This window comes from Anser cygnoides, chromosome 2 (genome assembly GCF_040182565.1).
Source record: "Anser cygnoides isolate HZ-2024a breed goose chromosome 2, Taihu_goose_T2T_genome, whole genome shotgun sequence".
NCBI classification, from domain to species: Eukaryota; Metazoa; Chordata; class Aves; order Anseriformes; family Anatidae; genus Anser; species Anser cygnoides.
In genome coordinates, this window is record NC_089874.1 from 10,736,586 (window position 1) to 10,760,557 (window position 23,972).

The 23,972-nt window shown below is 39.3% G+C and overlaps 1 protein-coding gene across 3 annotated transcripts in view; it reads right to left on the reverse strand.

Moving 5' to 3' along the window:
* ESYT2 (extended synaptotagmin 2) overlaps positions 1-23,972 on the reverse strand; it is an 84,605-nt gene that overhangs the window by 26,935 nt on the left and 33,698 nt on the right. For all 3 annotated transcript variants that reach the window (XM_048050535.2, XM_066991453.1, XM_048050536.2), the window contains exons 5-7: positions 21,481-21,553; positions 20,535-20,624; positions 5,524-5,579 (exon numbers count right to left, since the gene is read on the reverse strand). In XM_048050535.2, coding sequence (XP_047906492.1) covers positions 5,524-5,579; positions 20,535-20,624; positions 21,481-21,553 — 219 coding nt within the window. The remainder of the gene's footprint in view (positions 1-5,523; positions 5,580-20,534; positions 20,625-21,480; positions 21,554-23,972) is intronic.

The window sequence follows — 23,972 nt, forward strand, 5'->3', positions numbered from 1 at the left end:
TCTCCAAAGTTCCCCCTCGCCTTTTCAAAACCACCCAGGGTAAAGGGCTATTGCATAAGTCTTCTTGCCTGCATTGCATATAACCAAGCAGATGTTAACTGTTAACCTACTTTTATATTGCAGTAATGACTTAACTGTCCCTGCAAGTTTGGCTAACTGCTGTTGTATTGTTATGAAGCAAGTTGTACTCTTGAGCTAGAAGGACTGTCATTTAAACAGAAACACAAATAAAGCATGCTCTGTGGAAGAGTAAAATATAGCCTAGGGAAGTAAAACAGGTTTTGTGCTGGTAAAAAGGGAGTGGCGGTACAAACACACGGGTAATGAATCACTAAATAACCCAACCTCCTAACGCAGAAAACATTTCCTAAGCTAAGGGTTCACCCGGTTTGGGTCTGAACTGAGAACAGATCAGTATGCTGTCAGAAAAGCACCCCTGGTTAGCTGCACTGCCTACACTGGCAGAAGACAATACGGTGGAACAAACCAGTGAAGATGAGGATCCAGGGAGAGGTTAACAGTATCTAAAAATGCTTAGAGAGAAAATGATGAAAAATACTTGAGGTATTTTGAACTGCAGGTGTGCTCCTGCTAAAGCTGGTGAAGATGTTCCAGGGATAAATGGTTTCTCCACCTAAGTACACTTCCTTTAAGATTCTCCTTTTACAGTCTTTATGAAATTAAGATGCAGATAATATGTTTGATTACTGCATGCATTTTTTCAGATTAAGCACTTGTAAGTAATCACCTTGTGAAGTTTTTCTATAACTGAATCTGCAGTTGAGAGTAGTTCTGACTGAAGCAGCTAGCATATTTATACAGTATATATTATAAATGTATATTATGTTATAAATAATATATGTTACATTTTCATTTTGGGAGAAAATTTACCAGTTAGCAATAAACAAACCTGTTATGGTAGAGATGCGTAACAGAATTAGCACATTAAATACAATCTGGCCCATTTTATATTTCTTTCATGTCAGAGACTTGCAACCTGTAGAGCCTGCCTCCCCTTGGTGGCCCTTCTTCACCACAAACGTACCCATGAGGACGGGCTAGGACAACTAAGGATTACTGCCTGTCAAGCTGCACTTTTCCTTTAAACCATACACAGCAGCCTGGTTTCTAGTTTATAAGGGTAAACACGTAAGGGAGCTGTCTGCATGACACCACTCTCACTAAAATACTTTCCTGAAACTTCTGCAGCAGTGAAACAGTTCAAACTCCTAAGTTAAAATTTATCTGTGTTAGATGGTTGGTCACCAGCTAAACAAAAGTTGAGATGTGCTCCATAAAATTTCTACAAAAGGATGAAAACTAGATTCCTGAGCAATTTTTGCCCGTAATGAGAGGTTTCAGTGTTCAAATAAAACATAGCAAAGTAAAGGCATAATGGTGTGACAACAACTGGAGCCTGTGATTACAGACTGAACTGTAATGGGTGGAGTATTACCAGTTAACCTCAAATACTTACCATCTTAGCTCTGAGTGCTAAACTGTAACAGGACTAAATGTGCTAGGAATATTACTCCAAAAAAAGTACAAAAAAAGTACAGCCAGAAGGGAAGAAAACTTGCTATTGACCTCAAAATGTAACATTACTGCTGACTGTGGAAAAAAAACAATGCTACTGGTACTGGCAGTTGCATCAAGGTCTTTTAGAAGAGACAGTATCTCAATTGGCCAACTCCTACAGACAGTCCCCCTACATTCAATGAATTGGCTATAACAGTACTACTTCATTTATTTGCTTACAAATCTTTAGGTTGCATAAAAAGCTGTTTTGTTTGTTTGTTTGTTTGTTTTTGGGGGGGGGGGGGCAAGAGTTGCCATAAAAATCATTTACAGACTGGTCACTATACCTATTAGATCTGTGGCACCAATTTTCTTAAAAACATCTACTGTAAATCCAGTTAAACTACGACACATGATAGAACATAGCTAGCTTTTTAATGGCATCCAATACAATAGGAACAGAGGGAACTAAAGGTTGCATCAAGATCAACGTACTGGGCTATCCATACGTGTTTATTCTCTGAAAGAAGCGTTAGTGGATGATGTTAATACATTACTCATAGGCAAAGTTTCCTCTCAACTCCTGTGAGTTAATTTGTATCTGTTCTAAATAGGAGTCTTCGTTCCCCTTCCCTTCTTGCAGAGTTTATCCAGTCATATTTACAAAGATTTTCATTCAACAGGAATGCTAAACCCTACAGATATCTAGTTTCAGTACTTCTTAAAATAACAACTACCACAAGATAATCATGTTTTTGAAAATAAATAGCTTCCTTTAGTTATCATTGTAACACATGTCGCTTTTCAAACTTCCTCAATTCAGTTTTGCTAAACGTCTAGTTTTCAACTTTTGAATGCCAAACATTCTCTGACACGAGCCGAGAAGACAGCTCTCATTATTTTGTTAGGGTTGACTCAAAAATTTAAGATAAACATCTCAAACAACCTTAACATCGAGAGAAGACAAAAAAAAGAAAAAGCTGAGGTGATGGTAGCTACACTAGCAACAAGCATACTTTTCAAAATACAAGTCTGATGACAAGTCTCCAACAGATAGCTATCAAACATCAGAAATTTTGTTCCTGCTTTTGTCAGTTTGCCTACCCAATAAGAAGAGAAAGCTCTGCCTTTACATTCAGTAAAGTGCATGCCCGAAGATAGTTTTTTCTATTAATCATTCTACGTGACCCAGGTCAGAGAACAACAGGCAGGCAATGGTACCAAAGCTACCTTGAAAGAAAAGTTATTGTGCTCTTGTAAATAGTTATGATTACATACATTACGAAATAAGCTACAGACATAAATACCTAGCAAAAGGATCAAAGATTAATTCATGTTCAAAAGGAGCTACTGAAGGCCTCCCTAAATAAGACAAAAACAGCCTGAAGCACAACACAACCCAGCCACTTGGAAGATTCACAATCATTTCTGCTAGGACCAAACTCCCACTCTGGGATTCTGAAGGTCAGTCTCACAGTGTTGTCCCAACATGAACACTTGAATTTTGCTAAAACATCAGAGAAATGAATATGAAAAATGAACTGGTATTCATGGAATTTCACAGAATTTTACAGAGAGAAATGGGACTCATGCGAGGTAGTAGATACTCACTCTTTAAAAACACGGAACATCCTGGAAAAGAACACTGAAGCTTGTAAATTAGGAATTAAGTGAATTTTAAATAACATGACACCTTCCAGGTGTTTAAAACTTATCTAACCAAATATTAGCCAAGTGGGATACTCTCAGCTGAAAATTATTCTTTATAAATACAAGGTAAAAATAACATTTTTTTATTATTTCATTACTTAAACTAAGAAGTGTGACCTATTGAAAAGAGAGGCAAATAACTGGTCAAGCAATAGAGACAGTGGTATCTATTTAAATCCTTATGTTGATGTAAAAGTTCTTGGTTAATTACGCAGTCTTAAGCTGTTTCAGTCGCTGGTTCTCAGTACAATTATTTTTTCAGTTCATGAAAATGAGAGAAGTGAAATGCTTGAGGCAGTTCATTACAGTGTCTTCAAAATACTCAGTTTCATTGCAGAAAAATAACAAGCAGTTACCTACTCAGTTATATTACTCTCTAGTTAGTGCTCTCTAACTTTTAGGGGCAGAAAAGTCAGCTGTGTATTTTCTTCCTGTATTGTCTTCTACTCATAGTGCAGAAATGGCACAGATCTGACTGCACAGAGTATTTTTTACTATATCTCAACTAGCCGTAACAGAATTCATCTTCCTGTCCTCCACATCCCCTCCTGATGTGACTTGAGTATTCACACAACCTGTATCCTCCTCATACAGAGATCTGAATGCCACTCCTCTGTGAGCTATACTAGTGATGGAATATGAATTATATTTGTGTCCTTTTTCTCATGGAGTTGTATAGAAAGAACAATGGAAGTTGTTAACAGCCGGAAGCTTCCAGCAGCAGAGGCAGAAACTCATTTGGTAGGAGACGTTTACAAAGTACAAGTAAGTAATGTGTAGCCAGCAGCCACAGGACGTGAAAGGTACCTGTGGCAGCAGCCATCTCGTGTTCATCACTGTTTATAACAACAGTATGTCAAGCTGTCATACCAAAATATACAACCTATCCATACAGATAAGAAAAACAAATACAGCACTGAAGAAATCTACTGGCAAGGCAGAGCATGAGTCACCCCAGTTACGGTTACTATAGGAACCATACCACATCTAGACGGCCCTATTATACACATATGTGGCCAAGCTTAGTTGCTGTGGAAACCGTAAACTTGAGACACTTAATGAGACTTTGTTTACATTTGAGGTTTTCGTGTTTCCTGTCAGACATGGTATGAATCTCAAGAGCCTTGTAAGCTTAAGTACTAAATGTAAATTTATTAGTGTTACCTCAAAATTGCAAATTATTACTCAGGAGCTGTATTTTGGAAGCCATTTTCTCACTTGTCAAGAAAACCTCTTTCCTCAGAGGCAGTGTTAAGCAGGCTTGAAACATAAGCAATTCTTGCAGCCATTAACCTACTTCATACAAGTTCTAATTTCAAGCTGCTCAACTGGGATTCCATGCAAGGGCCTCACATGTCTAAGCAAAGCAGAAACCACTTCAGTCATGCAACTGAGCACTGAAGGATTAATTTAATACCTAAATTCCATCTCTTGGTTTGAGGCAATAAAAATAAATCTGGAATCTGCTAACTCCTGAGAGTCTGGGATCGAATAAAAGGGCTAGTTGCAAAACCCAAGTGTGTATCAGATCCATTTATTATCCCTTTAGCCACTGCCTCAATATTAAAAAGCCCCTGAGTAACTATTACAACTTTGATGATTATTTAGATATTCATGGATCTTATCTTTTCAGCACTACAATGATAAAAAATAATTAAAAAAAAAATGGTTTTCCCCTCTACTTCTGCTTTTTTCTTTGTGGTTTTACCATTTAGTATTTTGAAAAGCTCTGAATAAGCCAAGCATTTTCTCCAACTATATATGGTCAATGTTTTTGCTACCCCATTTGATCCTCACATAATAAATTGAAATCTTTAAGCACACAAAAAGATTAGAAAGTTTATTTAACTTTATTACACTCTTAAGGTATTTCTTACTATCTTTACACAAGCAACTAGAGATTTATTGGCATACAAAGCCATAAGCCAAGATATTACGAACACTCTAGCCTGAAAAATAAGGCTCTTTGTCTTTTTGCTGTCCTAGGAGATGGCACATAGGAAATTCACAAGAATCTGGAAATCTGCAAAGGCTGAGAACACTAAAAAAAGCAGATTAAAAATTATCTTTTCAAAATATTTTTAGCAAGATCTGCTAGATATACTTTTGACATACATTTACTTACACACATAATCATTACCTTTTCCCTATTGAGCAATTTTGCTTAATTCTAAATTAAAGAATAACTGATCAGAGACATTTAACCTAAAATGATTTAGCTTGGTTTTATTATGGTTTTATGGGGGCTGGGGATTTGGGGAATGAAGTATCAAATACTGATTTACATATACTCACTTTAGCCCTGGAACATCCAGAAGATTGGTCAGTCCAGTCCAGTTAATTTCTAAAAGCTGTGAATTACAGAGGAAGGAGAAGAAAAAAAAAAAAAAAGAAAAGAAAAAGAAACAGAAAAGCAACTTAGAATTCACAGCACTGAGGAAATGAATCTGATGACTAAAGATTCTTATCAGTGGAAGGCTAATAACCAGTTTCGAAGAATTTTTTAAACAGCAAACCAAAACCTCTTCCATTCCAAATAATTTGTGATAATTTTTAAAACAGGATAAGGAAAACAACCCACCATCCTCTAATCAATCCTTGTTCTTCAATGTAAATAATTATACAAATGCACACTCCAACATACATAAGTATGTAGTAACTACTACCTACAAACATCAAATGATGAAACGTGGTTCTGTCTCAGAGCGTATTCACCACAGATCTGGTATAGATGAGCAGTTACCAACATGAATACAGGCTAGGTGGTAAGTGGACTGAGAACAACCCCGTGGAGAAGGATTTGGGGTACCGGTGCACAAAAAACTGAACATGAGCCAGCAATGTGTGCCTGCAGCCCAGAAAGCCAGCCATATCCTGGGCTGCATCCAAAGAAGCATAGAGAGATCTAGAAGACATGACCAACAGAAAGAATGAAGGACTGGGATTAAGAAGGCTGAACAAGGACCTGACAACAGTTTGCAATCACAAAGGAGGCTGTTATCAATAACAAAAAGACAAATCCATTCTACCATTAGTGCAGTATAGAAAAGTATCAGTATGATTAGATACTGAAGTGAGAAAAGTCCTCAAAAAATAATTATTAGGGATAATTCATTTCTACATCATGTACACTTCCTTCAGTGAAGATCTTTACTAAATGTTAGACATAAAAATGCTGTAAAGGGACTTGCTCTGTTACAGTGCTCTTGGCATTAATGACTAAATTCTAATATCCTTTTCAGTCCTATAATCTTCTCACTCTAGATAAGAAAACTAATAGAACCAAGCTTGCTGCTTTTCTTTCTCACTAAAAGTTTTATATTAATTACATAGAATTTAATTGAATATATGCAACAAAGCCAAACCCATTTAACTAACACCATGCTTCCAAATCTCGGTAACCCAGAAGAACTATGAAAGGTTGCGTGAAAAAAACATTTAAAAGTATTTTGATATTCCTCAGCTGAGAAAGTAATCATGGTGGTTCAGTTAAATGCTGAAACAAAGGAGATTTCTGCAAGAAACTATGTTGCATCTTTCTAAAAACTAGCAAAAAGAATCTCCCTACATTCTTCTTCTACTTAAAAACTAGCACATACCATTCTCATAAAAGATCTATTAATAGTTTATGAATACTTAGACTAAAGATAACACATAATACACTTACTTACATAAGGTGCACTGTTACTTAATGTACTTTTGTAATAGTGGCCAAATATTTCAACAATGTTATCTATGAAGCACTTAGCCTACCTGTAACAGATAATTTGGTAGAAAAAAAATACATTTGCTCATAATCATTATCCTTTCTTTAATGGAAAAGTATTAAGATTTAATGCCTGAATATTCCACAGTAAAAGACAATACATATCATGGGATGTACTGCAGGAACCTACATGAGCCAGCAATGTGCCGTTGCCGCAACGAAGACTAATGCTACCCTGGGCCACATTACATGACGTATTGCCAGCAGGTCAAGGGTGGTGATCCCTGCCTTCTATTCAGCACTGGTGACACCACACCTCAAGCACTGTGCCCAGTTCTGGGTTCCCCAGTACGTGAGAGACATTTTCCAGAGGGAACTGGACTAGCTTGAGAAGAGGGCCTGTGTGAACCTCAGGAGATTCAACAAGGCCAAGTGCAAGGTCTCACACCTGGACTGGGGTAATCCCAAACAGAAATACAGGCTGGGTGGGGAATGGATTGACAGCAGCCCTGAGGAGAAAGACCTAGGGGTGTTGGTGGATAAGAAGCTCAACATGAGCTAGCAATGAGCGCCTGCAGCCCCAAGAGCCAACCGTGTCCTGGGCTGTATCAAAAGCAGCGTGGTCAGCAGGGTGAGGGAGGGGATTGTCCCCGTCTGCTCTGCTCTCAAGAGACCCCATTGGGAGTGCTGCATTCAGCTCTGGGGCCACAGCACATGAATGACATGGATCTGGTGGGGTGAGTCCAAAGGACAGCCACAAGGATGATCAAGGGTCTGGAGCACCTCTCCTGCTAAGACAGGCTGAGGGAGCTGGGGTTATTCAGCCTGTAGAAGGCTCCAGGGAGACCTTACAGCAGCCTTCCAATACCTAACATGGGCCTACAGGCCTACAAGGAAGTTGGGGAGGGACTCTTTGTCAGGGGGTGTACTGATAGGACAGACAAGGAGTAATAGTTTTAAGCGAAAGAAGAGTAGATTTAGATTAGGGCTTAGGAGGAAATTCTTCACTCAGAGGGTGGTGAGGCACTGGCACAGGCTGCCCAGAGCAGCTGTGGATGCCCCATCCCTGGAGGTGTTCAAGGCCAGGATGGATGGGGCAAACTGGTCTGGTGGAAGGTGTCCCTACCCATGGTAGGGGGGTTGGAATTAGATGGTTTTAAAGGTCCCTTCCAACCCAAAGCACTCTAGGATTCCATGATTCTATGAACATGATGGAAAGAGTCCAACAGAGGGCCATGAAGATGATTAAGGAGCTGGAACACCACTCAGATGAGGAAAAGCTGAGATAGCTGGGACTGTTCAGTGTAGAGGCAGCTATCATTATCTATAAACACCTTAAGGGTGCAGAGAGGACAGAGCCAGGCTCTTTCCATTGGTGCCCAGTGACAGGACAAGAGGCAATGGGCACAAACTGGAATACAAGAGGTTCCCTCTAAGCATCAGGAAGCACTTTTTTACTGGCTGACGAGAGCACTGGCACAGTGTTGCCCAGAGAGGTTGTTAAGTCTCCATCCTTGGCAGCTTCAAAAGCCATCTCGACATGGTCCTGGGCAACCAGCTCTAGGTGGCTTTGCTTAAGCAGGGGGGTTGGAGAGGGTGATCTCCAGAGGTCCCTTCCAACTTCAAACATTCTGTGATTCCACAAATCTACTACAAGAGAAAAAATGCATCTGGTAACATCCAGGCTATAAGATTAGTGCCTTCCAAACTATGCCATTGAGAAGGGTGAATAAACCCACAGGTTCCAACACATGCTTAATATTTAGCACTTGCTCTACTGGTAGCCATTCAGAAAATTCCTACAAATTTGTTTTAACCTCCTTTTACCATATTACACTCTTGCATCTCTGTGTAGTCAAGAGAGAGACAGAAAGAGGACTTCTCTAATATAGACATCTACCTTAACCTCTGGGGAATGATCCAAAGAAGCTTTTACTCTTCCTCCATCAACTAAAATGAGACTTAGTTTAACATTTAGAAACCAAGGCACTTAGAACTAAATAACTACAAGTTTATCCAGATCATTGCAGTTTATCTATCTGCTTCCGTTAAATGCAATTTTTCTAAACCCTTCAAGTTTCCCAGACTGCAAAAGAATGAATGTCAAATCCATTTTTCATTCTGTCATTACATAATCAGACAGAAGGGAACAGCTCTCAAAATGACAGCAAAACTTCATTATTAAGTTCTATTCAATTCATTTTCTTTCTTCACATAATTTTATATTGTGTGGGTTAAAATGCAGTAAACAAGAAATTTCTGCCAGATGTATGTATTTAATTATGGGGTACGAGAAACAAAATGGGCCTTTCTGTCCTCCCTTTTTCCCTTCCCAATTATGAAGTATTTCCTTTACCCATCCATTTCCTATAGTGATTTTTGCCCAGGAGCTATATTCAATATCTCAACAGATACAAAAATTATGAAAGTGAGATAGCAATTAAAAAAACAACACATTTTTATCGTTCTGCTTCAAACCCCAAAAACACTTTCCCAAAGTATCCACAGTAAAATAGAAGCAGTATAGAGAACAGAAATGTTAGACACTGCTCTACTATGAGTAACATTCTTCCTTTGAGTTCTGTAGCTTTAGAAATAACAGGAGCTTTCTAATAAGATACTGCAGAATCAATGCTACTATAAAAGCTTAGGTCCATTTTTAAGAAATTTCTAAAGCCACATTTTGCAAGTTTCATCAAAAAGATATTGTGCTAAAAAGTAAATTAAAAAAATGCATTATTTGCCAGTATCGCTTATTTTTTAGCTGTTACATCACTAGAGAAATACACCATTGGAGAAATTGAATTTGAGAAATTTTATTTGCCTGGTGGTAATTACATTTCATAATTAAGTTATTTTTGTCTTTATAACTAGTATGCTCCAAAGACATCCTCTCACTTATTTACTTGTTTCTGTGTATGGTAATTATCTTGCAGGACAAAGCAAAAACATAATATCAGATATTATCTAATATAAACCTGAACTTCCAAGTTCATGCTTGCAGACGCACACAACAGTAGAGGTAAATGAAATAACATTATGAGGAAAGATATTGTCTGAACATAATACAAACTACTGACCAAATTGCATGAGCAGATGGTAACAGGTAGCTTTCCAAAAAAAGTTCTGTGATAAAATAATTTTTGGACACTAGAAATTTTAATTACAAGTGTCTTTACTTATAGGTTGGAATACCTCTTAACACAGGGTAATCAGTTATCATCTATTTGCTCATCTCCACAGTATAAGCAATTAACGTTAGATGGCTACTCCTTAATTATTTAACATTACATTATGTCTCACTTAGAAGATTTATGCAGTGTAGCAATACTCTGGAAGAACCGATGTTATACTGTTTTAAGACAAGGAATCCATTTTGTTACAAGATTCATTCCTTTTTTTTTTTTTTAATTATTCATAAGCAAAGTAGAAGGAAAATACACACCATAAAGTAGTCCTTTATTCTTAAATGCTTGTACCTGCATCACACATTTAACAGCTTTACATACTGATATTTTCAGAATAAATAGAAATTCCTTGCATTTCCTTTTCATTTTTTTCATGCTTCATTTGGCATTTGCATACAGCAGTTAACAAGGCAAAACTCCTCACTGTCACCTAAAGAAGCTTAACTGAATTGAGCAACATAATGCATGCTGAAATTCAGCAGTGAGAAACATCTCCTACATTAGGCTGAAACGTGTATAACAGTGCTCTCTGTATTAACAGCCACTGCTCGGAACAAAATAAAGAACCTAACAGATATCACTGAGAATGGAAAGATTTTCAATTAGTATGACTAAAAAGCATTCTGTAAGGTTGCATCATAGCATATAAAACATAATCATTCCTACGGTACAACCTCATTATCAATAGTTTGATTATTACACACCTCTTCTCAAAAGCACTGCTACCAGTTCAATGTCATTAGTTCTTAGCTGCCATTAAGCCATGAAGCATGTGAAATTTAAACACATAAAGAAACTGAAAAACTATTGCTAATAATAGTGGGCATTTAGAGAAGAATAGCAGTAAGTGTTAATCAGAAACTTCTATTCATCCTTTCATTGTACAGGAACAACTACAAAAAGCAAAAATCAGGTCAGTTTCCAAAATGTTGAAGACAATTCATTTTCCACTCAAAGCTGGGGCTAAGAAAGTCAAAAACATTACTAAGGTTAAGCACTTTATAGGATTAATAGAAGAGCTTTGCAAATAAATCTTAAGCCATGAAATGTTTTGGAAGGGATATAAGCCTTCAAACTCCTGGCATAAATCAAGCTTTAACTATTTGGGCTTTGAAGGTAAATTCCACTTGTGGACAAGACTTGCTACATTTCCCAATGCTGTGCTTCCTTTCCAGTTCTACCTGAAGAGACCAGCAGTAATTGGAAATACACCTGACATCACTGTAGTAAAACAAGCTCTCTGGTCTTAATCTACAGCTATTAGTGACAGATGCATTTTGTTTGTTTGATTTTCCTTCATGTTAATTCCTCTCAAAACCTTGGTTTACACTTTTGCCTTCCAAACATAATCAGGCTCCAGCATAAGATACACATTTTGTAATGTACAAAAAGAAGAGCTTTCCAAAAAGCAACACAAAATTCAAGCAAAGAAGCTGTTATCTGCAGTACTACACAGATGAGCACTGACAACAGAAATACCCAGTGGAGAAAGAAGTAGTCAAATTTACTGCAGTGCTTGGTATGCATGATGAAGGCCTTCCAGTCACAGCCAAGTAGCAAGGCTTTTCATTCTACATTTTGAGCAGTACCATCCCGTAACTCGTGGGAGAGGAAGAAGAACCCTTAAAACTTGTGGTTCTAGTAGCAAGTTAAAGGATCGTCACTAACCTAAAGTGCCCTGTGGAAGAAAAGGGAGCAAGGAAGACTGCTAGTTATCAATCGTCTTATGAAGTACTGTATACAGAAAAATCCATACTTAAACAGAAAAACGTCTGGCCTGTAAGTGTCCAAAGTAGCTGAGCAATATAATTTCCTTCTCTGTCAGTACTTTAAGCAACGCATAATTCTCTTGGTTTAGCTAAATTCAAGGGATGCCAGCTGGTTCGCTGCAGCAGAATGAGCAGGGCACTGGAAAGACTGCGTGCAGAGTTTGTCACCGGGTGAAACTCTGCCAGGAGCCAGAAACAGTGTGGTGTCTTTCCATAACTCGCTGCGACAGAGAGGTGAGATGCATTGCAAACAGACAGACTGCTACCAGACAGCAAACCGGCCTAGGGCAGGATTTCAGACAGCCATTCAGGTTTCCAATTAGTGAGCACATTTGTCATGTTACTCAAACTTCTTTCAATTCTTCCTCAGCTCACAGCAGTGGGGAAAAAATGTTTCTTCCATGAAATCCAAGAAATTTGTCTTATCTAGGCTATACTGAAGACTAATGCAACACACCTGAAAGTACACTCGTACCAAGACACAAATCCCTCTTATTCATGTAAATGTTTTATTACACAAGCTGGAGGAAAAGAAAAGGGACATAAAATCCTTATGTAGGGAACCAGTGATTGTCCAACGTCTGTCCAACAAACTGATTAGATGTACGTGTACTCACAGGGTTAGGTGACTTTTTTATTGCAACTGGTATTTCATTAACAAAACATGTCTACATTTAAATGCTGATTTGGTCCAACCAAATTTTCGTACCACAAATGAAGGACTATTTATGTGATGATTTTAGAGTGCAGCTGCCCAGGAGGGCAGAGGAGACAAAGCAAAGAAAGGCTGCCAGGTGCTCCATACTGGGCCCTGGATGTCCAATCGAGGCAGCACCTTGTCAGTAGTCAGAAACGACATCTCTCCCTGCTCAGCAGAGATGCACAGGGAGTGGTGGGAGGCCTGAGGAGGGAGTGAGATGCTGAGGGGACAGGGCAGTGTTCTGACAGCTTCTCCTCCCTTCTTGCAAGGTGGCAAGGACCCCAAATGGAAAAATGCTCCTAGCAAGTTTTTAAACTTTACTAGTTGACTGACTCAATATTAAAGCTGGGATCTATTTGAAAAGTACCCCACCTATTTTGTGTTTTAAGAAAACTCAATGGTTAGAACTGTTTTTGGTGCACCTTAAAACCCTGGCTGACTTAAGGTCTGATCAATTGGTTATATAATTTTAGAATTTATTAATCAAACATTCAACCAAAACTGGACATCATGCATAACCATGTCATATACCATATAACAGAGTAGAAATCCCATCATAAGCTATGAGTTCCAAATATTTACTGAATTTTCCTTTGTTTTCCTTCCTGACATCTATCTGCAGTATTTGAGTCTTTAAAGCATCCTTGGTGTGGGGGCAAGAAGCCCTCAAACTGACTAGTTTGGGAATTCACCTGCGTAACACAGGGGCAGAAGCACCACGAAAAGTGGAAAGCTTCCAAAGCCTATTCCAGAGACAGCTTTCAGAAAACAGAAATGGAAAGTTCCCAGATATTCTCTATATGTGAGAGATGGGATGAGTTGGTTACACGTAATGCTTATTAATCATCTGGAAAAGTGACAGTAAAAAGAACTGGAAAAAACGGAACAAAAGAATTTGCTACTTTTGCTATTTCAGGAGACTGTGAAGGAGTTCAGGGGCATCTAATGTGCACGGTGCATACCTTAGGGTTGATAAAGCAAAACAATGCAAATTTAAATTATGTTTAAAAAAACACATGCAGATGTCACAGTAAAAAAACATAAAGCCCTACACCAATCTGCTACTACATTAGTAAGTTTGATAAATCCCTAAATTAGTTGTATGCAACACAGAACAAGTGCCAGGGTGTGTAAGTAACAGACAAGAATAGTTCTGATGTTCATAGACGTTTAAACAAATGGTAATAAAACAATCCTCCTAAAACAAAGTGAAGACCAACAGCCTTTACAAATTGAAACAAACGTACTGGCATATAGAATATACAGTGCCATTGCAATAGCTCATTGCAGTACAAAAGGAAGCCTCTAAACACTGCCAGAGTTGTGGCTTTATTGGCTGCCAAAAGCACTACTAATTCTCAGAAGAAAAGCCACAAAGTATTTTAAAATGCTGATGGAAAACTTCCTGCCAGTCAAGTTATGGAAGAGGAAGATTTCCACAGAGCAAATTTCAGCCCTGCCAGTGATACAGCTACAGTGCTAAGTTGTATTTTTTCTCAGAAATTTATTATAAGAAGGGAAGTAACATGCCCTCTTCTATTATTTGCGAATGGTCATGCAGGAATACAGTAAAATTTGTCTGCTGTAACAGAACACAGCCCACAACTTCTATACTGCAAAACTGCAATATTACTGTAATAATTTAATAAATGACATTCCCCAGTGCATTTCCTCAGCAGACAGTAAACAGATGATAAACACAGTCTCTCAAGCATGGCTAGATCGTACAATGTCACGAAGTGGAAATTACACTGGTTTTCATCATTGTTCTAAGAAACAGATGTGTATCTTTGCACAGGAACCGTGTTTACCAGCAGTAGTTTTTCAGTTGTAACTGCCTGAAGATTTAAGCAAGAGAATAACTACACAGATAAGGTGTATAGTGGGGGGAAGACGGCAGGTAAGTTTGAATGAAAGTAACCAAAAGAAGCTTCATGGTTGGTCCCACGAGAATCCTATACACCTTGCTATTCTTCTTAGTGTCATCTACTTGAAGTTACAGTTCAAGCTGATTGCCTCTCCTTTGTACGGTTTTCTATCCTTCTACCACTCCTGCATTTCTGCTCATACCCTCACACAGTATGGGCACACTGACTCCTTAGTGAGCCAGCTCAAGATGCTAAAAGACACAGAAGAGAAACTAGTCACTTCTTGCTGTGCTTAATATTCTGCGTGCTTACCTCCCTGAGCCAGCTTCCTTCAGGATCAGAAGTTTCAACACTGGTAAAAGGAAGACACTAACACGGAAAGGAAGGAGGGCATAGGGAGAGGAGACTAAGGTATTGTGGAAGCAGCAACATTTGTTTATTTAAAACAGTCCTGAAACCATCCCACAGCCTTTCAAATTAAAAAAAAAAATGTTATAGCAAATTATAAGCATTCAATGTAACAGAGCAAATGATTTTCACTTTATAATCAAGAGTAACATGAGTAATTAAAAAACATATATATATTGTAGCAGTACCTACACTCCAGAATTTATCCAGGTGTTCCACAAGGCCCTTTAAAAGAGGTTAAAAAGCAAAGATATCCGTAGTCCTATACATTCTGAAGGCTTTTTTGTTTTTTGATCAACTGAGAGCAAACCAAACAATATTCTTCTGTATTCCACATAACCACTTCATTTTTTTTCTCCAGGCATTTCACTAGAGAGTACTTTTTGATGCAAGGATTCCTTTAGAGTCTAATTTTCATCTTTACTGATGATTTTGAAACTCACATCCAGCACTGAATTTTCCAAAGACAGCCAATAATAAATGAAACTAAAACAATATTAAATAAAGCACAACTAAAGGACAGAATCAATCTGTAAAGAGTGTAGAGCACAGCTTGATTCAGCAAGTGAAGGGCAAAGTGTGAATATAAAAATAAGTGCTTTGGAATAATTGCCCACTTTTCCTGGAAGGCATCTTACTTTCCATCCTTTATTTAGAACAATAGTATTATGATTTGCTGTGCTTTTTTTTTTTGTTGTTGTTGGTCATAGTGGTTTTTTGGGGGAGGGAGAGGGTGGGGTGTGGCTAGAAGGTGGGTTTGTTTTTTTTTTTTTTTTTAAAGAGAAAAGGACTGGTTCTGGACTGGTTTTCAATATTAAGTGTGTCACTGAACAAGCTTTTGAAAATTACCAATTCACAGTACAGCTGTAAAAACCATATACTTTTCTATAAATGAACAAAAAATTCAGATTAATTAACTATGTGATAATTTGTTCTAAAGCTGAACGATAACTACACTTTGAGAAACAGAACATATGGTAAGTATACATTGTACTAACATAATGAGAAGCCATGAAAAAGACCTTGTGAAAGACCTTAGCCATTTACACCGCGCTAACTTCTCTAGCGCTGAAGCTCACAGATTTAAAAGAAAACTTCAAAACATTAGGAATGCACATATTTCTCTCTCTTGAGATGTCTTACAAATTTGGGAATACTTTATAAGCTGATGAAACTTTTAGTACCTTCGCAAAAACAAGAGCAAAATACAGTATTTTAAAAGTTTATGCAAAGTAATAAATAACTCTTGCAGCATCAAAAGCCCCGTGAATTATTTGGAAATATGAGACTGGCAAACTCATTAAACAAGCATGTTCAGAACTATTAATTTAGGCAGTGTTGCCTTATATAGTCATTAAGGCCAGCAAACAGATGATACAGAGCAAGTGGAATTGTTGCCAGTTACTTTGGACTGGAAAATATGAGAACAAAATCTCCGGCTAGCTGCCAACTAATTCCTCATCTCTCCTAACAGGAAAACTGAAGAAAAGCTTTTCTTGGCTGCAGCCACTTGCTCTCTAGTAAGGTGACAGAATTTGGGTACTGCTATAATAAGCACTATTTTACATTTTTCTACAGAAGTCAGAAAAACAAATACCAAGAAAGTACACTGGAGTGGGGAAAGAAGTCTGCTTGGGAAAAAAACTAAAGAGCTGTGTATAACCTAAAACTATGGAATAACATGCTTCCAGATGCATTTTCTGTACTTTCGGTTTGCTTGGAACTTGACCACCAAGCTTAGTTTTTAAATGGAAGTAGGGTGAAAAATACTTCAATAATTTTGTAACTTTTTTTTTTGGAGGGGGGGAGTGATGCGGGTGAGGTGCTTTTTAATTTTAATAGTTTAGTCTATTTCCCATCCTTTTTTGTACCACTAAGTCAACCAGACCCCTGTTAAGGTGGGATGGGGATAGGACTAAAGACAAAATTACTTCTAACAAAGTTTTTCCTAAAGTCACTTGTTCAGCAAGCTACTGACGACAAATGAGAGGTGTTTCATTTGCTATATTTTCGGTTTACTGGCTTAGTTGCAGGTTGATTGAGATGAGCACTTAGCAATTGTGTAGACCTTAGAATAGATGAGGGATGGAAACATTTACTGCAGCTAAAAATGCAACTGGAGAGGTCCTGAAAGTAGCAGGAATGAAAGGTTAAGACAAAAGCTATTGGAGGATGATGCTGAGAGTGGGAAACAGAGGAAATATTAGGAACCGCCTGGGACAACAAGCACACCTGTTGCTGATCTCTTCCTCCCTGTCCAGTAGGGCTATGCTACTACGCGAGTTTTCCTACCTCTCCCCTAGAAAGCAAGAAAGAAGCAATAGCTGCAGGGCATACCCTAAGGAAGTAGTCCAGACATAATACGTAATAATATTGTCATGGCTCAGGCACTGAGTGTGCCAGGAGAAAGGCTTCTGTCTGCAGGAGGAGCGCACGCTGGCTTCCGTCTCGGTGAAGTCAAAACAGAACAGAGAGATGACACAAGCCACATCGACAACATTAAGAACAGGTCATGGACCATTCTTAACCCCATAGATAAGAAATAAAGCCTGTGTCCACACAGCTAAACTCTTCTCCCTGCTCCCCCAGAAAAGACTGTTTGCATTTAACTTGCCTATCGGCAAGTCCCTGTAACAAACTGTGCGCTGTACTGAGTCTGGAAGTTGTTTGGGAGAGCACTAAACAGCAAAATAAAAGCAAGGAGCAGCAAAATAAGACCAGGGGAATAAAATGCTAAGGATTACAAAGTGCAGACTGTTGTAATGCAGCGTTCAAATCCTTGTCATGGCCCTGCTTAGTTTGCCAATGTAAACATGAACATTAACAGATGCCCTAAACCCATACTACTCATGTCAGAGGATAAAAATGAGACAAAACTAAGCAGACATCTCCCTAATGTTTAGACCCACTTCAAAGAAATGTGTGGAAATTGAAATTTGGTGCCCAATTCTCTCCAAATAAGAGCAATGATGTTTTTATCAGTTTGGCATGAAGTACTTCACTTCTGCGAAAGAGCTCACTAAATTATCTGCAAACCATTTCCTATTGTACATGTTTTACTGAGACTTAAGTCTATATTCCCCCTACCCAAGCAAACATGGTTTCGCTACAGAGATGAAACAAGCCACATGAAAGAAGCAACCAGCACTAGAAGGTCTCGTTATACCATACATGAACACTCTCAGAAGCCCATCTTTCCACTGAGTCAGCAAAAATTTACCATAGGACATCTGCTCAAAATAATTGTTAAAAGAATGGGATTTCACTGAAGACTCTAATAGCATGCTTTCTGATGCTATTCAAGTAAAGAATACACACGCATCCCTTGACACCTTGAAAACTAAATCAACTTTCCAGAGTTGCAGACTGATGAGAAAACCAAGATGATCAGAGACTGTTTCAAAGTGCCTAAACCCATATACTTGCAACGTATGACCTGGCATAGTCTGAAATTGTTAAATGTTGACATGACTTTTACAGTGTAATTAGAACATATCTGAGACACAAAAGCTTCCAATGGAATGTATACTTCTGAATCATAGATGGAAACAATTATTTTCTTTAAAGAAGTCTGTATATAATAAGAATTTCCATTATGTTCCTATTTGCTGTTAACCCCTCTTACTGGTACCTATTAAAAGGAGTATCAAAGTTCAAATCACTGAAACTGCCTTACACACACATATATACAATATCAAAGGATTTTCTCCCAGCAAACGTGCAATGTGCATTATACACTCCTTTACATTTTTCTGAAACGAGGCTGTTGTATGGCTGGAGCAGGTAGACCTAGAAGCCATTTCCAGGCACGTGAAAGAGAAGAAAATCATCAGCAGTCAGCATGGATTCACCGAGGGGAAGTCACGCTTGACCAACCTGATAAGCTTCTACAATGAACAGACCGACCGGATGGATGAGGAGAGAGCAGTGGATATTGCCCATCTGGGCTTCTGTAAGGCCTTTGACACTGTCTCTCATAACATCCTCATAGACAAGCTGTTGATGTATGAGGAGACAGCAAGGTGGGATAAAAACTGGCTGAACAGCCAGGTCTGGAGGGTGGCGATCAGTGACTCAAAGTCTAATCAGAGGCCAGTAACTAGCAATGTACCTGAGGGGTCAATTCTGGGTCTAGTCCTGTTTAACATCGTCATTAGCAATCTGGACGATGGGGCAGGGCATGTCCTCAGCAAGTTTTGCAGATGGCACAAAACTGGGGAGGATGGCGGACACACCAGAGTGTTGTGCTACTACCCAGAGGGTCCTCGATGGGCTGGAGAAATAGGCTGACAGGAGTCTCATGAAGTTCAACAAGGAAAAGTACAAAGTTCTGAACCTGGGGAAGAACAGCCCTATGCACCGTGCTGGGGACCACCCAGGTAAAAGCAGCCTGACAGAAAAGGACCTGTGGTTCCTGGTGGACACAGAGTTGAACAACATGCCCTTGCAACAAAGAAAGCTAACAGTATTCTGGGCTGCATCAGGCAAAGTACTGCCAAAAGGCTGAAGGAGGACATCCTTGTCAGAACCTTGTGAAGGGTTAAGAGCTATACTTATGTCAGTCCTAATGGATGCATATCCAGTCTGTTCTTAAAAGACATCAGAGATTCAAAATATCTCTAGGCAGCCTACTGCAGTCCCTCACTAGCACTACCACTCAGACTTTCTCTCATTCCACTTGTCCATCCTGAATCTTTCTTGCTGCAATTATTTGTTATCCTATCTGCCATGGATATGCAGAAAGCATTGTGTGCTGCTTTATTATAACAGCCCTTCACATTTTTTAAGAATATGTTCTCCTCAGTCTTCTCTAAACTAAATAATTCCCATTCTTTTGGTCTGTCCTTGACAATCAACTTAATTCTCACCTCCCTACTTTGGATACTCTCCAGTTGGTTAATATCTTTGTTGAAATGCCATACCTGAAACAGAACATGTCTTGCAGGCTCTCCTCTTGTTTACACATCCTGGTCTAGCTATGCCATCTTCATACCAGCAAGACACCGCTGGCGCAGCTTTGGCTATTATTCCTGCTCCAACAGGCACTTTCGCCCAGCACTTCTTCCAACTGAATTACGTGACATATTCTCCCCCTCCAACTTCTGCTACTGTCATGATTGACTTGGATGCCAATTCTATCTCTGTGCTTCACCTGTTCTCATACTTGGGTCTCTGGTAAATGTAATGGAAATCACTTACCTGCTATCTAACATAAAAACTTTAATCAGCAGAGTAGGTAATCTCAATACATCCACTCTGACTTTAATTTGGGGTGAGTAGTACTGCCACAGTTTTCCAAACAACTGCACAGATCTTGTGGAATTTTAACACAGACCATGTTCTCTAGCAGACTGCCAGGGGAAACAGCATCAAAAGCTTTCTTACAAATCACCTAGACAGTATCCATTGCTCTCCTCTTAATCATAAGGCTTGTAAGGAAAATTTGACAGCTCTGACACAACACGTTTCATAATTTCAAAGTAATTATTATTCACCTTTTCTTCTAGCATTCATAAAATGTGTTGCACTATTTTTCTGAGAAACTAAGTTCAACCAAATAATAGTGATTTCCCAAGTTGTTTCCTTTTGCTGCTTAATTCTTCATCGTTTACTGACTATTATCATCAACAATCTAAAAAGACTAGAAACAGAGATAATAGTACTTACAGGTTTCCTAAGGAAAAAAAGTGATAGTGCTCCAATTAGGGGCATGTCTCCAATTAGTGGTTCCAGGATAACTCTCATAGTACCATGGATCTAGAGGATGGGAGGAAAAAAAAGGCAATAGAATTTACTTTAGTTTGAGCTTTAAACAAAATCTTTTCACTGGCAATGCTCACACTCCTAATTCATGAAGTTCCTGAGTATGGAAGAATTCTTGATATCTATCTATCTGTGTATATATGTATTTGTATCATCATGTCATCCAAATAAAAAAAAAATTTACACAGGCACTAAAGAGTTGGACTTACAGATCGTTTCATTCATCTACATGATACTATGTCATGTCAGTAGTAATTTTGCTAAAAGTATGAAGTAGATTAATTATATAGTTCAACATAAACAAATATGGTACCAAACAAAACAGTAGAATCCATACGTGTTAGAAGAAAAGTAGGTACATGCTTATAGGTATCTCAAGACAAAAAAAAATCATACTTTTTTTTCTCCATGTTAGAGAGATCTGTCACCAGAAATTTGAGGAAACTTGTGAAACATTATCAAAAGGTAGGAGCGCCCATACCTAAAACTAATAATCACATCTAACACTGAGATATTAAATAAAAAAGAGTTTTAAGGTACACAAACCCCCCTCATGAACCTATATCTCACACGTACACTTGCACTGGCCTCATGTGAAATTATGTCTATCTTCTCCAGCAGAAAATGGTACTGATTTAAAACAGCTCTATATCTGAATGTACCCTTTCAGCTAAGTCATGTTACTGAAGTTTACATAATATCAATATTATGCAATCATGAAAAAAAAAATTAAGCAACAAAATTACACAATTAGTGGTGTAATTTGGCAATGTGTAAATGATTTCATCAGCAAACGACAATTCAGTGATGACTGGCTATCAAAATAAAAAAGAAAAATATTGAACTTCACCTGTATACTTTTCACGCCAGCTCTGCAGAAGTATCTCTTGATCTCCAAGTCAATTTCACAGTTTCCAACGAAACTAAAAAAAAAACAAAACAAAAAAAGTGAACATTTCATTTTTATAGACTAAACTGCAAGTGTTAGTTTTACTCTGCATATAGCAATACTTTGCATCTGTCTACACAAAAAATACATGTAAACATTAAAACATAAAGACAGTAAAAAAAAAAAAAACATGCCCCTCAAAACATCACCGCTATCATCAAAACACTCAGTAATTAACACAAAGAAGTATGCTATCATCTCCAGAAGGATGCATACGACAAAACACAGGTGTAGCCTTATTTTGGGGAAATAACAGACGCACAATTCATATTCCATTTTAGGAAACCTATTATAAAAGGCTCATTGACACTATGTGCTCCTAAACCCACTTTCATGCAGTGTAATCATGAGAAGCACTATACAGAGGTTGTTATTTTGCTACAAATCAAAAGTTGTCTGAATTATTCAAAGACTTGCTATAACAGTCATATTTAGAAATTCAATAAGCTGGGCATGCTGAGCTGGATGAATTCACCGAGCAAGGTTTAAGCCAAAACAGAATCAAGCCCTTTCTGAAAGGAGAGGGAAGGAAACAAGAAAACAATGAAAATTTTCCCTTGAAGAGTTTTTGCATCCCATTTTGGGGGGCACCACTTACTGGGTCAGAGGATTAAGACTGTGTACATGCTGGCCTATATATCAGAGAGATTTGTAGAAGATCGTAAAATCCCCATCTATTTTGCCCATGTGATAAGGCTGAAAAATTAACTGCACAGAACACAGACTCAGATTTTAGCTGCTGCATTCCCTGAAGCTCCATACAGGTCAAACGTGTATCAGCAGAGAGCTGAGTGAATCTTCTCCTAGAAGAGCGAATCTTCTCCAGAACTGCACATGCTGTGAGTGTATTGGGTTTACATGGCACGGGTTTGGTAGCATGGGGCTGCAGGGGTGGCCTCTGTGAGTAGGGCCCAGCAGCTGCCCAACATTAGATCAGGGCCAGCTCCAGTCGGCTCCAAAGGGACCTGTCAGTGGCTAGTTTAGAGCTGAGCCAGTAAGCAAAACTGTTTGCAGCTCTGTGAGAGCAGATTGAAGAAAGGGAAAAAAAAACTGTACCACAGCAGCTGGGAGAGAGGAGTGAGACCCAGCCCTGCAGCCCCCAAGGTGAGTGCAGCAGGAGGGCAGGAGGTGCTCCAGGCACGCAGCAGCAGTTCCCCTGCGGCCTGTGGAGAGGCCCCTGGTGGAGCAGGCTGTCCCCCTGCAGCCCATGGGTCCCACACGGAGCAGATCTCCACGCTGCAGCCCGTGGAGGAGCCCCCGGTGGAGCAGGTGGATGTGGCCTGGAGGAGGCTGCGGCCCACGGAGAGCCCCCGCAGGAGCAGGCCCCGGGCCGGAGCTGCAGCCCGTGGAGAGGAGCCCCCGCAGGAGCAGGGGGTCTGGGGGGAGCTGCCGCCCGTGGGGGACCCGTGCTGGAGCAGTTTGCTCCTGGGGGACGGACCCCGTGGTACGGAGCCGTGTGGGAGCAGTTCTTGAAGAGCTGCTGCCTGTGGGCAGCCCCCCAGGCTCAGTTCGGGAAGGACGGCATCCCGTGGGAGGGACCCGCGTGGAGCAGGGGCAGAGAGGGACCGTGAGGGAGCGGCGGGGATGAAGCCTCAGGGACTGACCGCAACCCCTGGGCCACCAGCCAGGGGAGAGGAAGGTGAACAAGGTGGATGGGGATGGGTGTTTCTGGTTTTCTTTTGGTTCTCACTGTTCTAGTCTGCTAGTTACAGGCAATACATTATATTAATTTCCCTACATGAGTCTGTTTTCCCTGTGACAATAATTGTTGAGTGATCTCCCTGTCCTTATCTCACCCCTTGACCCCATTTTTAATAATATTTTCTCCCCCTTTCCCTTTGAGGAAGGGGAGTGAGAGAGAGGTTGTGGTAGAGTTCAGCTGCCCAGCCAGGTAAAACCACCACAGTGAGCCATATTGGGTCTAAAAACAAACTAGTTCTGAGATTTAACAAGGAATTTAGGATGATAGCTCGTGGCATTTCACAAGGAAATTAGTATTGTCAATGATTCTATAGAGAGACAATAAGAACAAACTAGGAGTCATACCTACTGGCTGGAGAAGAAGGCTACCTATGAAGATATGGGTTATAAGGAAAGGATAAATGAAATCTGAAAAGCTTCCTGAATAGACTGCCTAATTAAAGAAAATGAAATAAGGAACTAAGAGAGGAGATAAAGCAGCTTAAGCAAGGGCAGACACTGTTGAAAAGAGATTTTTCCTCTACAGGGCACCTTGTTCCAGATCCTGCAGTAGAAGCAAGGCTTCTGCAAGTTAAACTTTTGTCTCTTGGAGCAACTGCAAGACTTCCTATTCCCTTTTGAGCTTTAATTCAATCTTCTAGCACTACTATTCCTCAATTTGTTCGAGTAGTAATTGGATAGATTTTTATTAT